We start from the raw sequence: 14,915 nt of genomic DNA, 5'->3' as shown, positions 1-14,915 counted from the left end.
AAAGCATTTGTAATCAATGCATTCAAACATCAATTACTTTTCTAAAAAATAATTTAAAAAAATCTAATGTGTTATATATAATATTTCATCTGTGAGAATCAGATTCAGTGATTATCTCATGGCAGCCCCATGGGGTTTGCTTGGTTTTCAGTCCAGTTATTTTCTGGAACTATCGTCACCATGGTGAGCTGTCATCATACACCCGGATCCGTCTTGCGTCGTACTGACGACAACTGCTTTGTGTTACGTTTGGTGGACTGTATTCAAACGCGTACATAATACCTATATTAAAATAAATTGGATTTCCATGGTACTTTATCAAGTTCTAGACTACTAATAAGTACTATTAAAAAAAAACATATTATCCAACATAGGCGGGCAAGTTGTATGGTCTTTATTATTGGTGATTGTAGCAGTTAACTACGTTACACTACTGTGAATCTCCCATTTCCGACAGAACTTAAAGGTTTGGTCAAACTGACGGCGAGACTCCTCCCCAACAACAGATTCCGACCTCCAACGAGAAGCGAGGCTGCCACATTGAAGAGGAACAAAAAGGCGACCTGACATCGCTTTCTACACTCCCTCCACTTTCTTCGGGGTAGTCACGGGATTTCAATGTTCAGTCTGCTCTTTGTAAGTAACGACAAACTCCGAAAAACTGTTAAGACTCTGTAGTACGTTTGGTTAAATAACTAGTTAATATCGTAAGCGCAACAAAAGCCCCAAAACCTACTAGCTCAAAGTTGTTTTTCGTCAGCCTTTTGGATCAACACAAGGGGCGAGACACGAAAGTTGCGGTTTAAACTGAATATAACGCCAAGTACTTGGCCTATTATAAAATGTCTGCTTGTCTTTGATTTTCTTTCGTGTTCATGTACCGAAATATGGTGACCCATTGACTACATTCATAACATCGTTGTCTGCGTCTGCAAAACGCTTGTTATAAGCTTATTATAAACAACGAGTTGCTGTTATCTTTTCAGTTAGCATGCTAGCTAATGCTATGTTAGCTTTCCTCCAGGGCCAAAAAATCTTTTGTTTATAAATGAGTTCGTGGGAATAACGACAGGTTTTGTGATTGTTTTGGAATTTGTACAATCAAACAAGACCAACTGTGTCATTATTTAATAAAAAATTGCCGTCTTTTGTTAACCGCAAAACCCATGCTAGCCAATGCTGAGAATGAGCCCGGTGATTTTGTAGCATGTCCTTATTCACGTTCCAGGTAATGTGTTATCCGGACCCGGGGTTAACATTTAGACAGCCTCGGACATGAAAAAGACACCAGACGACTTGGCTTTGTAATTTATAACCCGTGGCCGTGATCATGTGTGTTTTAAGTCGTTTACCGTGTGTTTGTAAAGCCAGGCTAAATCGTAACTGAGCTAAACACATTTCCGCCCTTAGATCGTGCACCCATTCGCTGGGTAACATTTGCGTGACTATGACTAAACCATGTCTATTTGTCTATGGGAGATATTATTAATAGAATAAACCTTTACTTGGATCTTTATATAGTCTATAATCGTTTCAGAGTGTACTCTCTCTATATTGTTGGATCCCTTTTCATGTATGTCGTCGTTAGTGAACTTAATCCATCATGTATATTGGCATGCTATTAATTATAATTATCAGTAATAACTAAAATGGGTGAACGTTTATAATATGACCTTAACTGTATTTTTGATTTGTGGATCATATGTGTTCTTTTGACACAATTTTTTAGCTTACAGTTACATTAATGTCATGTTGAACTAGAGTTAAGGTTGCCTATGATTTAGCCTTGTGTCCAGCGATTAATGTGGTTTCAACTGATAGAAGGAAACCCATTTGGAGAGGAAGTCGACTGGAGCAGCTGTGACACTGAAGGCCACACCGCGTTCCCATGGCTCTCACTTTTCAATTTATGGCCTTCCAAAAGCCCTCTTTGCTGAACTTAAAACTTTTTAATCATTATTTACTACAAATGAGTAACGGTGGCCCCTCCTACTACTGTGAGTGAATGAGTAACTGGTGCAACAGGTAAGCTAATTACACATTCCTTCGGGTGACTCAGAGCCAGGTGACCTAAATTGCCTGTGGTGAGCTATATTACAGGCCTAACTCTGAACGCCACTGCTTAGACTTGTGTGGACGATGGTGCTTCCTGGCTTTAGTTAGTATGTTCCAACGCTTTCATTTATGGAATACCGTACGGCCAGTGATACTCCTATAACCTGTGAGTTCAGTGACACGGCTGTACAGAACCCAATGGAAAATCTTAATGATTTCTTTGACTGCATTATCAAGTTGGTGGTGACTTGGTCCAATTGAATAGGCAAATGTAGACAAAGTGTAGATAACTGCCTATTATACTCATCCTTATTGAACATCATTTGTATGTTTTAGACAATTTTATTTATATTGAATTTATAGTAAGCAATAGACTTGTTTTGACCGTCCTCAATATTTGCCAAAAGTTAAATGTTGAATATTTCTTATTGTGTGATACTTTTTCACATTGAATTCACACGTGAGCTGCAATTCTAGGAAAAGACCTCTGGAATTTTAAGAACCACAATGCTTTACAGACAAATGAAATGGCCAGACATACTTCTACAAAGATGTTTTACAATGTTTTGTACTTTTTTACGGCTGGTGAGTTGCATAGAGCCGGCTAATGTGACAAATGTGGAAGTCCTCAGGCTTGGTTACCGCGAGTGTGAAATGTGAGCCTGGAGTGCAGTGACATGGAAGGTTACTGGGGGACAGGAGCACCTATGTTGTAATGTCCTGGCAGGCAGCCGCTTTAGTCCGGACAGGGAGGTAGGGCAGACCTGTTTGTTTGGTCAGTTCGTCTGGCATTACGAGACTCCAGGCCTCAGACACTTCTTTCCTTAACACTGGCGTGTTTTTATATCATAAACCAAACACACATGGGTATTAGGTCTCTGAAGTGCCTTACTGCGTGCTGTGGCTTAATTACTCCAGTCCTCATTGGCCTGCTGTTTGTTTACTGTTGTTGCCACAGCGCTGCAATAATCCAATGAAACCACTTCTAGATGATGCTTCAGGACTAGGGCTGTAGCAACAGGTAGCACAGGTTGTTGTTGTTCAAAGAGAAAGGGTTTTACCTTACCTGTTCAGCTCCAATCAGGTGAGTGTAGGCATTATTTTCTTTACACGGCAAAGTAAGTTTATGGTGTAGAGTGGGATTGGGCAATTTTTTTTTTCCATGGGGCCACATGAGAAACAGAAAATATTGTGAAGGGCCGAGCCAAAATGCTCAACTCAATTCTGTGTAATATTAATTGTATTTCTTTATAAAAAGCAGTAAATAGCATTGTGTTGACAAGCTGGTAAGAGTATATGTTATGACTAAGCAAAATGAAAAAGTGATGTTGCCTTACAAAAAAAATGAATGTCATTTAAAAAAAAAACCAAACACCTAAAATAAAAGCATTGCAGCTTTAGTCCACGCATGAGGTAAAATTAGAAAATGTTAATATTGTAATTCCAAATTAGTTTAAAGGGGCCAGTCATTGTCAACCAAGGGGCTGTATGTGGCCTGGAAGCTGTACAATGCCCAAATCTGCTGTAGACAGTGGTAATTTGGGTGTTGACTGTGATGCCATTAGTCTTTTTTGCTGATCACTAACTTCTTTGTACAACACTTCTTGGTAAGTGTGGTTAGTGCTGCTGAACCCATCACATTCTAAGCCAGCATGTTGACAGTTTTATGCAGTTGTATGGTGGTTAGAAGTTGTGTGTTACAGGTAGACTAAGGGAAATTTTTTTTACACTCTTGTAGATTGTGTTAATTTGTAGGGCAACAAGTCTGACCTTAAACATTTAGTCCTTGTACCCAGTGAACTCCCTCTCTCTGTCCGAGGTTTTGATACTCTATCTGTGTTCACTCAGATGCTACACATTTTCTGATAAGCGGCCGTTCTGCTGTTCTGCTGTGCGTTTAGTGCCGTACTAAGGAAGCAGGTGTGAAATGTGTGAGTTGTACAACAGAAGAAAATCCCACAGGTCACTGACTCTTAACGGCAGAGAGTGACATTTTCCACTGAAACACAATTAGTTCATTGGTTCTGGGTTGTTTTATAAATCAGTTAGAAATTTACTGGCCATTGTCAGTGCATTGACGTAACCTGAATCGTTACATATCATGAGACGTGCCAATATGTGGCTGTGCTGCAGCTCACCCCACTGACGTAAGTTGGAGCTCGTGCTGTAGAAAAGTGGTTGGATAATGTAATTTTTTTTCATAGAGGGCACTGCAGAGATGATGGACTAATTAAGAACCATGTAAACCTTGTCAATGGTAATTCTCCCAGTACTAGTGAAGTAGTTGTGTAGTTGTGAGAAGCCTTTGAGTGGAGGTTGTAGCAGCCCTGCTCTGTAAAACATTCCAGGAAGCACACAGGTGGCAGGTTATCAGAACCCGCTCCACAAAGCATGGGGCCACTCTGAGTCCACACACTTTAGAGTATCATCTGCCCAAGCCTGTGTTTGCACAACTCTGAGAGTGCCACAAAAAGAGAAGGCCTCACGTCTGGAACACTAGATTCTTTGATTATATTGGTATTGTGGTTTTACTTCATTTGGCTTATTCTGCAATGCAACAAACAAGTTGAATCAAATGTATCTGTTTTTGTGTTACAGTTGTCAAGTTTGAAGAAGTGTGCATTTTATTTACAGTAATAACTATACCTGTAATGGAAAACTTAACCTATTACAATCAGACATAATATGGACCCAGTGAAATGACTTTGTTAACCTGGACATTTTTATTACAACAACAATTTTTATATATCCATGTTTTAATTTTGCTGTCATGAGCTCTATCCAGACATTAGCAACATTAGCATAACAGAAGAACATAATGGCTGATTTATTACTGCAGAGGCTCAACCACTGCGCTGGAGGCAGTAGTGGGCAACTAAAGAGAAATGTCCATAGAGTTGCCCCATTTGGAACTTTCTCAAAAGTAGGGTGCTGCCATGTTCTAACTTGGGGTTGTTTGTGTCTTGGGACCCTCACTTGGGGAACCACTGCTATGAACCATATCACTGGTGATTGACCAGTTTGTTATGTTGGGCGTTGTGCTTCTGTTTAGAAGGCTTATAGAAGACTGTTTTTTTCAGGTCACTTATTTATTTACTGACAAATTTTTAAGAGCTACAACTTAATCACACACTTAATCTAATCTTAATCACAAGTGTGTTTTATGTAAGCAGAGAAATCTACCGAGACTCTTATAGGGGAGTGCTGGCCTCTTGGGAAACTGAAACACCCTCCCCAGGACTACAAACTACTTTACCCACATTTAACATGATATACTTAAGTATCGTACAAGTGTGAAATATTGGATGTGTATACGTCGCTGAGTGCAGCAGGTCGGATGTGGGGTGAGGTTCTGTGACACTTTTATCTTTTCAGAGCAGCCAGTGTTCCTCTAACATCAAACAGCTCCAGCCTGCCTCCTCCTTCACACTACTGCTTTATATTGGAATTGCACTAGATTTGAATTGCTAGAAGCATTTGTGTTTACTTTATTTTACCTTACTACTAACTCCTCCTTTACAAGTAGCATTATAATTATCGTACTACTCTTTTTGATACAGCCCAGCCTCAAACACGAGCTCCTGCGCTCACTCTCTCCCTCACCTCATTTGAACTGCGCACACACGTAGTAGATTTTCAGATATGCTTTGTCATGTTAAGCTGTCCACTGTCACGGCAGACTTCACTATCACATTTTAGGTTCACACAACTCTCCTCCCTGTGGTGAGATACTGCTGTGACCTTATCATGGAGTTGTGCTGTCTGCCCCCCTCAACCTCCGCCCCCTCCTCCTCCTATGTGTGACGCATGAATCCTGGGACAGTCTTAGTATCTTTTTTATATTGTTTCTATTTCAAGTTTATTTAGGCTGTTTGGTATCTTTCGCACATATGAACAGCAAGCGCTAACCACTCCTTTTCACATTGTATTTACAATTTGAGTGAATGAAGCGTCTGTATTCAAAACTGTGAAAAAGCCCTATTGTTTGTCAAAGTTGTTTTACAAGACTTCCTGTGTGGTTGGTTGTACAGACACGTATTATTAAGTACATGAAACTTTGAATTTGGTCAGGCTTTGGTTGTGTCTGTGCCATGGCAGTTTGCAAATGGGGTTGATTTGCATAGGATCCCAGCAACGTGCTCCAAAACTTTTCTATTGTCTTTTGATGATCTGTTTAAGAACTCATGCAAATTAAAACAAATCATCTAAGCTTTTGCTAATTGCTTTTTGTCTTTTTTTTGTTGTGAATGTGACTTCGTATAGATGCTACTCAAAACTGATCAATACTAAATCTAATATCAAAACTATTCTAGATCCAAACTGATTTTAGTACTGAAAACAAAAAAAAACTTGCAGTCAGAGTTTTTTTTTTTAGCATTTATGTAAGATTTTGGAGAACAAATATAAGACCTCATGCTAAGATAAAGAAAGTACTATTATTTTGTATTCATGGGTTCAAGAATGAGGAGAATCTAGGAACACTGCCAGAGCTGTAAACATTTTAAACCAAAATATTATATCTTATCAAAGGGACAAAGTCATTAGAATGTTGAACAGGAAGCTTAAACTCATGAATATGAAAATTATATTTTCTTATTAAAAGGCCCATATTACACTATTTTCTGATCTGTTATTTTCCTCAGCACAAACATATGTGGAGTGGTTTGTTGCATTCACACATGTTTTAACAAACAAACTCTGCATATTTGGGCAGATTTCTTCTCTCAACCTGAAAACACTGTTTTTAAATTCCATACTCCATCACTACAATCACTGAGATGATTTCAACCTTGCCCATCTCTAAACAGCTTAATTTTACCTTTAGTTCAGTAGTTTATTTATTTTTAATGAGACTGGGACAGTGCACTGTACATGTCATAAAGTGGTAGATGTAGACAGACTAATAAACCATGATTACTCAAACATGTTTGAATGAAACAAAACAACTTGGGATATGTTTTTGATGAAATGACAACATTATAACATGGATTAAAGATCACAAGAGTCAATTTTGTGAAATATTGGACCTTTTAAACATAAACATTTTCATCATCATTGTGGTATCATAATCTGTATCACCAACTGACTAAATTCCTTAGCCAAAATCAAGTTTGAAATTGTAATATCGTGCCAACACTAACCTGAAAAAAAAAAGATGAAATATTACTACAAGACTTGTCGGGCAGGTTGATTGTTTGTTCTTGTGACTTGTAAGGTAAGACTAATGTCTTTGTATTGGCGGACACTGTACATTCTCTTGCAGCGCACTCAGCCGCAGTGAGTTGTCGTGGCGTGCATATGAGGCAGAGGAAAAGGCCACAAAAGCGCAGGCTGTTTGAAGCTGTGCCGCCTTGTAATCCTGAGCTTGTGACTGTGGCGCTGACATGGTGCTAAAGTCCACTCCTCCTCCTCCGCACTCTCCACTCACACCTTGTATGTTCTGCTCGGTGTCCTTTGCCCTACTCCTCCTCCTCTCCTCTCCTCTCCTCTCTCTGCTCTCTACGCTCTTCTCACTCTCCTCTCTCTCGCTCTCTCTCTCTTTCTCTCTCACACTCCTCACTGAAGCGGCTCCAGCCAGTATGTGGCGGCCATGTCAAGGAGAGGGCAGACTCTACCTGCAGCTCACACAGACACAGCAGACATTCTGAGTGTTTTCAGAAGGAGCCTGTTTGGCGGGCACACACCAACCACTCAGAAAAGTTAGTCAGGTTTGGCTCAGTGGGTGGATGAATACTAGGTTTAAGCCTATACGTATTTTTGCTATTTCTGGTTATGGTTAGTTTTGTAGCCTAAGAACTTTAAAAGTGATGTATTCATCAAATGTTTTGCACAGGACATGTTTTTGTCCTCAAAGTGAAGTGAGAGTTTTTAAGGGAAGAGGTGGAAGAAGATTCACGTGAACATTTCCAGCTCAGGCCAATGCCCTGGTGGAGGTCTTCTCTCTATGTTCTTCCTGTTTAAAATATAAATAGTAGAATAATAATTTCTGTGCCAAAAATAAACTTTCTAATGCAATAAAATGTACTAAAAGCAATTACTGATAGTGGCAACAACTGGTTATTTTAGAAGACCTGCTTTTAGCAGTGCACTTCCCCTTTGCTGTTCCTGCTATAGAAGTCTATCAATCACTAAGTGACCTTTAATTCTCTGTGTGTATAAATGTTGATTTCAAAAGCATCTTGCTTATAATCCCCTCCTTTGTTCCACAGGGTTTTCGTTCCGACTTGAGCCGCACCTATATGGCGTGTGTGAGCCGAGAGTTCTGCCAGGCACAGCACCTCACGTCTGCGGAGAAGTGAACCGGCCGCCACTTCTTCAGGGACTACGCTACCCAGAAACCCCCCTGACGCTGCCTCAAACGTGCTCCTGGGATACCGCGTAGTCCTCCACGGCCTGACAGCACTGCCCTGTCACCAACCGACCAATACGAACACAGATCTGAACTTATCCACTTTCTCGCCTAACAGCCAATCACAAACAGCTCTCCTGAATGGGGTAACTTGATTGGACGCCTGGATAGTGTCTCCATGTTTTTCTTTTTTTTTTCATTTTTTGTTTAGTTTCCTAATTTAATTTCATCTTGTTCATCCCGACGTACAGTGGACTAGCTTCTGTTCTTGTTCTCCTTTTGTGCTCACCATCCCTTTTTAGTTAAAGTAACTGTTGACCTCTTTGACCGATCCTTCCACGTGTTGTCATTTTTATTATTTATTCAACCCTACACTTAACTGCATCTACTAGAGTTTTTTTTTTTTTTTTGCTGAGTTCTGAGCCAAAAAGTTGCGTTTGTATTTTGTAAGAATATTGTATTGTAATTGTTTTTTAAGCCGTCTCGCCAACATGAACCGCCCCGCTGCAGTCGAGATTAAAAGCGAGTGCATGAGGTTCCTGATCACCCATAACCCCACCAACGCTACGCTCAACAAGTTCACAGAGGTACGTCTCTCAAACCTTTCGGAAAAACTAAAATCATAAACATTGTCCCAAACAGATATCCTCTTTGTCTTTAGGAGCTGAAGAAGTTTGAGGTGAACACACTGGTCAGAGTTTGTGAAGCCACTTATGATAAAGCTCCAATAGAGAAGGAGGGAATCCAAGTCCTGGTAAGAATTTTCCACTGCTTTTTAACTGAGGTAAATGTAATGAAGGTGAAATGTCATTCTGTGCTTCAGGACTGGCCCTTTGATGATGGCGCGCCCCCTCCCACCCAAATTGTAGACGACTGGTTGAAGCTGCTCAATACAAAGTTTCGAGATGAGCCAGGCTGCTGCGTCGCCGTGCACTGTGTGGCTGGGCTTGGCCGGTGAGACACAGTTTTTTTTGTTTTTTTTTAATACAGAATCTTCAGTCGCAATAATGGATATTTAAGTGGGCTGTAACATCATGCTGAATGAACAGCTCAAGCTTAAAAAATGTGTATCATATTTAAGAATTTATGTAACTCTGCCTTGAAGGTTATGGCTACTGTTTCATTCATTCCTTGATTGTAAATAGTTTTAACGAGAACATGGATTCATAATGTGACTAGTGTGCTGAAATGCTTGAGTGTTCAGCAGTGTTGACAGTTACTGATGGCTGACTTGAGGGGAAAAAGAGAAATGCATTTGCATGTGATGTTCCTCTTGGTGATCAGCTGGATATTGTTTATGTAGAGTGAAGTGAGTGATGGTAAAGAACAGGCCACTTTTAGCAACAAACGTGTGACAAAGATGAAGATGTGGGTGTAAAGGTGCTAGAATGCCTTCTTGAAAACATACAGAAATGAATGTGGCTTCTGACATTTTGAATTGTGGCATTCCAAAGACTCTGAAATTTCAAGAATTTGGTTAGACTTTAAACTATCTGCTGGAGCGTTTACATGCATTCTTTTGTTGCAAATATTTTAAAGTCATAACTTTGAGTGTGGTGACAATAGTTAAGATAGACATAGTTTGTTTATCTTGCCCTTTCTGTGAGAAAGGCGTCTGAAACTTCTCACTGTTAGGTGTGTGTGCGCTGAGTGTAGTCTTGTGCGCCAGGGCAACAGTGGTGTGGTGGCCCCCTGTAGATTTCCCAGGCCTCTTTCCCAGGTTTAGAGCCCCAGCCCCTCGTACATTATTACTACAGCTATGTGAACCTTGGCATTTAATCCTGTGCTTTCCTTGTCTGCTCCTTTGATTCTTTCTGCCACTTCACTGCTTCGTGCTGCAGAGCTCCAGTCCTGGTGGCCTTAGCCCTCATCGAAAGTGGAATGAAGTATGAAGACGCTGTGCAGTTCATAAGACAGTAAGTATCAATTTGTGAGAACAACATAAAGAGTATAGAAACATGTCAATAAATGATGTGTACATGTGTACAGAAAACTGCAAGTAGTCATGTAGACTTTGGAAACATTGAAATCCAGTGTAATAAACACAAGTTTGACACCACATGATCCCATTTACCATGACAAAGAATTGCCTTAAAAATGTTCTCTACTTCATACTACTTCATATCACATGATTCTGAATTGTTAAATGGTATAAAATGCACAAGTATTCATTTATTATCCACATTTCAGGGAATCAAATTAGATTAACAAATTTATGGCCACGTATAGTCTGGTATAAATTGCAGAGATAAATTAATAATAATAATTAATAATTTCGTTTTCAGGAAAAGACGTGGAGCCTTCAACTCCAAACAGCTTCTGTACCTGGAGAAGTACAGGCCGAAGATGCGTCTGCGATTCAAGGATACCAACGGCCAACACTGCTGTGTGCAGTAAGCTGTGCACGCTGCAGCTTTCCATGCCTTTAGTTGGTAATCTTCCACGCTATGGGAGACCAATAAAGAGTGCTGTCAGTAATTATTGTGATGATTTGTTAACACTGAGACATGGTTTATCGATCAGAGAAAAAAAGCGTGAATGCAATGAATCCAGATCTGGGCACCCACCAGCTGAACCAATGAATGGAAGGTCAAAGCACACCAACAGGCCTGCAGAGGGCCGTAGTATTTTCAACCATGGGCCACTATTAATACTCTACTAAAGACCATCCTGTTCCTTTTTTAATTTGTAATCATTGGATACTTTTTCATTTTTATGGATTTTTACTTTTTTCACAAATATTGATTGTGACATTGAATATTTTACCTATGTTTCATCTGATTATGGACTGTGATTTGGCTAGAATTATGTACCTTTTTCATAACATTTTCAATATTGTCATTTCGAGGTGGGTTTGGTACATGAGGTCAAGGTTCACGTGAAATGCAGTAATGTTTTTTTTTTGTCACTTGCCACTCTTACTTAAAGGTTCACAGAGTTTAAATGTCTCAATATTTATTCACTATGATATTTGTGGCTGTCAAAAGTAGGACGGGGGTCGATCACCTTGTTGAGTTTTCTAAAGAGCCATGTATTTCATTTGTTTGAGTGCAATAATCTGTCCCCTCACCTCAGTCAATAGACCAAAAGCCCTGTTGCCATCCACGCAGGGAAAGCAGGTACTTGTTTGCCATTTCTGCGACAGTAGGAGTTCTCATGCATATTCAAAGTGGTTCAAATATTGCCTAGGATCTGAACTCAAAGATGGGACAAAGCTGAAAGAACATGGTCAATTTTGTATCATTGTACCCATTTTGAAAAACACCCTGAATTCGTATTGGTTCTTTAAATATAAATAAAACTCATTAAAAAACGACTCTGGGGCTTTTATTTCGCAAATCACTAGAATCCCCCTCGTCGTCCCCGTGCCCTTGGTGTTGACACACGTTTCTCCTGATACGGTGTACTCGGTAGACATGTCAGTCAAAGCAAACGGTTCGTGCCCTTTTCAATAGCGCAAATGACTCAGCACCACGTGGAAGGCACAGGACACCGCGCTACTGAGAAATGACTCACAGCTGCTGCTAGTAATTCCGACCAAAGCCTCAGCCTGCTACGACAGGCCCCCTGCTGGGCAGTGCCACTAATTACACTTGATTTCCTGGATTGTAGGTGATTCCCAAGTTTTTTTTTTCTCAGCTTCGAGGAATTTTTACTGCACAGCAATGTTTAGGAGTGGTTTTGGGAGTAGAATGAGACAGAAAACTCAATTTGTCCTTAAATGACTTGTTATAGTTATGCTATGAGGCTGGCGAAAAGCAACTCTTAGTGCACAGGCATCTGATTTTCTTGTTGAAAAGACTCAGACAATGATGAGGCAAAATCTACTTGACGGATGTTTCCCCGGCCTCTTCCTCTGACCTTTTATAAATAACTACATAAGTTAAGTCAGCTGCAGTGCCAGCAAAACTGATCACCACTGGACTCTTAAAAGATGCTCTTCTCTGGGGTTTATATTACTACTATACACTACACACCCATATACACCTACTATACACCTATAACCATAAGATTTGGTGATATAGGAAACTTGTGCTCGAGACCTGTCTACACAGCTTTTAAATGAACCAGTACATTTAAAGTAGCCTAAGTACATTATTTATTCCTGAAGCCTTTAGCTAAGTAGCACTCATCATATATGCATTTCGTTCCTGTTAAAGCAACACTGCATAAGATTTCTGGTGGCAGGTAGATTTCCCATATGACTCATATACAAAGTTAAAGCCAAACTTTGGAACATTTTACATAGAGATGAAGAAAAATGTCATGCCATTCGTTCTGTTGGAAATTCCAAGTAAAGCAATATCTCCATGGAGACAAACAGCAAACCTGCCATCCCCCAGACCAAGTTATGAATCAGACTGGGTCTTCCCTAGGCCCAGAACTCCCCTCAGAGAGGTATCCAGGAAGTGTCCGGAACAGATGCCCAAGCCACCTCAGTGGATTTCTCTCGATGTTGAGGAGCAGCAGCTCTACTCTAAGCTCCTCCCATCTGATTGAGTTTCTCAGCCTATGGCTAAGGGAGTGCCCAGCCTCTTTATGAACGCTTGTATCCATGATCTTGTTCTTTCAGTCATTACCCAAAGATCATGACCATAGGTGAGAACAGGAATGTAGACTGACTAGAAAATCAAGAGCATCACCTTTTGACTCAGGTCCATAAGTGGAGAAGTTCAAGTATCTCGAGGTCTTAGTGAAACTTTAATTTAGAAAATATTTTAACTTTATAGATATCTCTTTATTATGTCCAGTTTGTCCAGGCATTTATAAAATTATAAAAACATGTGCTGCTAATATATTCAGTCTCTTCGATTTTGTTTATCATATTGTCTACAACTCACACCTCACTGTACCCATCAAGATTTTCCTTTGAAGATGGGCCACCCTGATACAGTGCAAAACCAAGAACCAAATTTGTTTTTGTGAATTGTAGTATTTTAAAAATGCATGCTTTTGGTCCTGTATCATTAATGAGATCTGTTTGAAATATTTGATAGCCTTGTACTCATTGGAAAAACAAATACATTTATTTCCATTAATATTTGATACAGAAATGAATATATGTAAAACACATACAATAATTAGTCTGGTTTGATCTATTGTCTTTGTATAATAGAGTGTTTCCGCAGTCACTCCCTACGGCCCTCACTGGTGCATATCATTCTGTGATGCTTGGAGGAAAGTGTTTAATTTTAATGCAAAACGAGCATCATTTAAACAAGCACAAGGCAATTCTACAGACTTTTACGAACTTTTATTGAGCACCTAAAGGATGATTTGCATAAGTTTGTAATGCATAAATCAGTTGTAGAAGAAGTACCCAATAATTTGTAGTCCTACTCAAAAGTTCCAAGAATATTACAATTATAGAAATCGAGTAAAAGTGCTATACAATATGTTCCTCTTCTTCTGGCGCAATATGGCAATATTCAATAGCTTTATATTTATGTTACATAGGCCTACTATAGGCTACCGAGTGATTCATCCAACAAATAGACTACATTTTCTATAAATTCCCCAAAATGTAGCCAGTAAACCCACTATAATGAAACCCTTCCATTTCCTATTCATAAAAAAGTACATAAAACACATTATTTTCTACCTTTATGGGCACACTTAATGCATATTCAAATATTGCAGTGTACCTAGTGTTATTCTCAGGTGTTATACAGTTATTATAATGTTTATAAAAACAGACAGACTAATAGAGGCTACTTCAATATTTTATATAATTATTATTCTTTTTTTAATGTTTTTCTCAGTTTTTTTTTATGTTCTTGTTAATGTATTTTAATGTAATTTCTCAATCACACACCAGAGTGCGTTAGAGCTTTATCTAAACACTGTTCCTCCATGTCTGTTTACCAGCAGGGGGCAGCAGATACCCTATAGATTTGAATGGCGGGCGCTCTATCAGACTACATTGATATGGATGGACTATGGACTATCATGGAGCGGTGCCGTGGATTCTCTGTGAACAGCGTCAGTCTGGTGAGTCACGCTGCCTGTGCGCTGTGGATTTAGCAGAATCTGTCCAGTAATTAATGCTCACGTTGAGTGGCTGAGCAGCAGAGCAGTGCAAAAGCAAAACAAATCTCCTATCTGAACACTCCTGTCTGCAACACGTGCCTGCTGCTGGCATCTTGGATTATTGTTGCATTCAAATCAAGTAGGCTTTTTTTAATTACATTTTTTTCGTGTGAACCAAACAAGACTGTCAGTGCCATTGTGTTGATAGTCTACAGCATTTCAAATAGGCCTAGATTAAAAAAAAATAATAATAAAAAGAAGTTACATTTTTAGGCTGTTTGGTTTTGGCCAGTATGCATGCATTTTAATAGTGCTGTGATGTGTTTATTAAAAGCATAAGCATAAATTGTTATATCAGAACGAGCTATTGGTGGTTAGTTTGGGAAGGGAGCATTGCACTATGTGGGACTAGTCTCCTCTGTTGATGGAAACCACACTGTATAAAAGTAGTTATAGTTTTAGTATTTAACCATCTTTTTTC

The 14,915-nt window shown here is 39.5% G+C and overlaps 1 protein-coding gene across 1 annotated transcript; it reads left to right on the top strand.

Annotated features, from left to right (window-relative positions):
• The first annotated feature begins 477 nt into the window (after positions 1-477).
• On the top strand, positions 478-11,720 carry ptp4a2b (protein tyrosine phosphatase 4A2b). The gene is made up of 7 exons (XM_020932495.2): positions 478-636; positions 8,265-8,550; positions 8,883-8,991; positions 9,066-9,158; positions 9,228-9,358; positions 10,246-10,320; positions 10,690-11,720. Exons 2-7 carry the CDS (start codon positions 8,546-8,548, stop codon positions 10,799-10,801), a joined length of 525 nt encoding a protein of 174 aa, XP_020788154.1. The 5' UTR covers positions 478-636; positions 8,265-8,545; the 3' UTR covers positions 10,802-11,720.
• Positions 11,721-14,915: the final 3,195 nt, after the last annotated feature.

Source organism: Boleophthalmus pectinirostris, unplaced genomic scaffold, assembly GCF_026225935.1.
Source record: "Boleophthalmus pectinirostris isolate CB_2022bp ecotype Guang Dong unplaced genomic scaffold, ASM2622593v1 HiC_scaffold_21, whole genome shotgun sequence".
Lineage (NCBI taxonomy): Eukaryota > Metazoa > Chordata > Actinopteri > Gobiiformes > Gobiidae > Boleophthalmus > Boleophthalmus pectinirostris.
The sequence above is the reverse complement of the archived record's forward strand: the minus strand, read 5'-3'. Positions and strand labels throughout refer to the sequence as shown.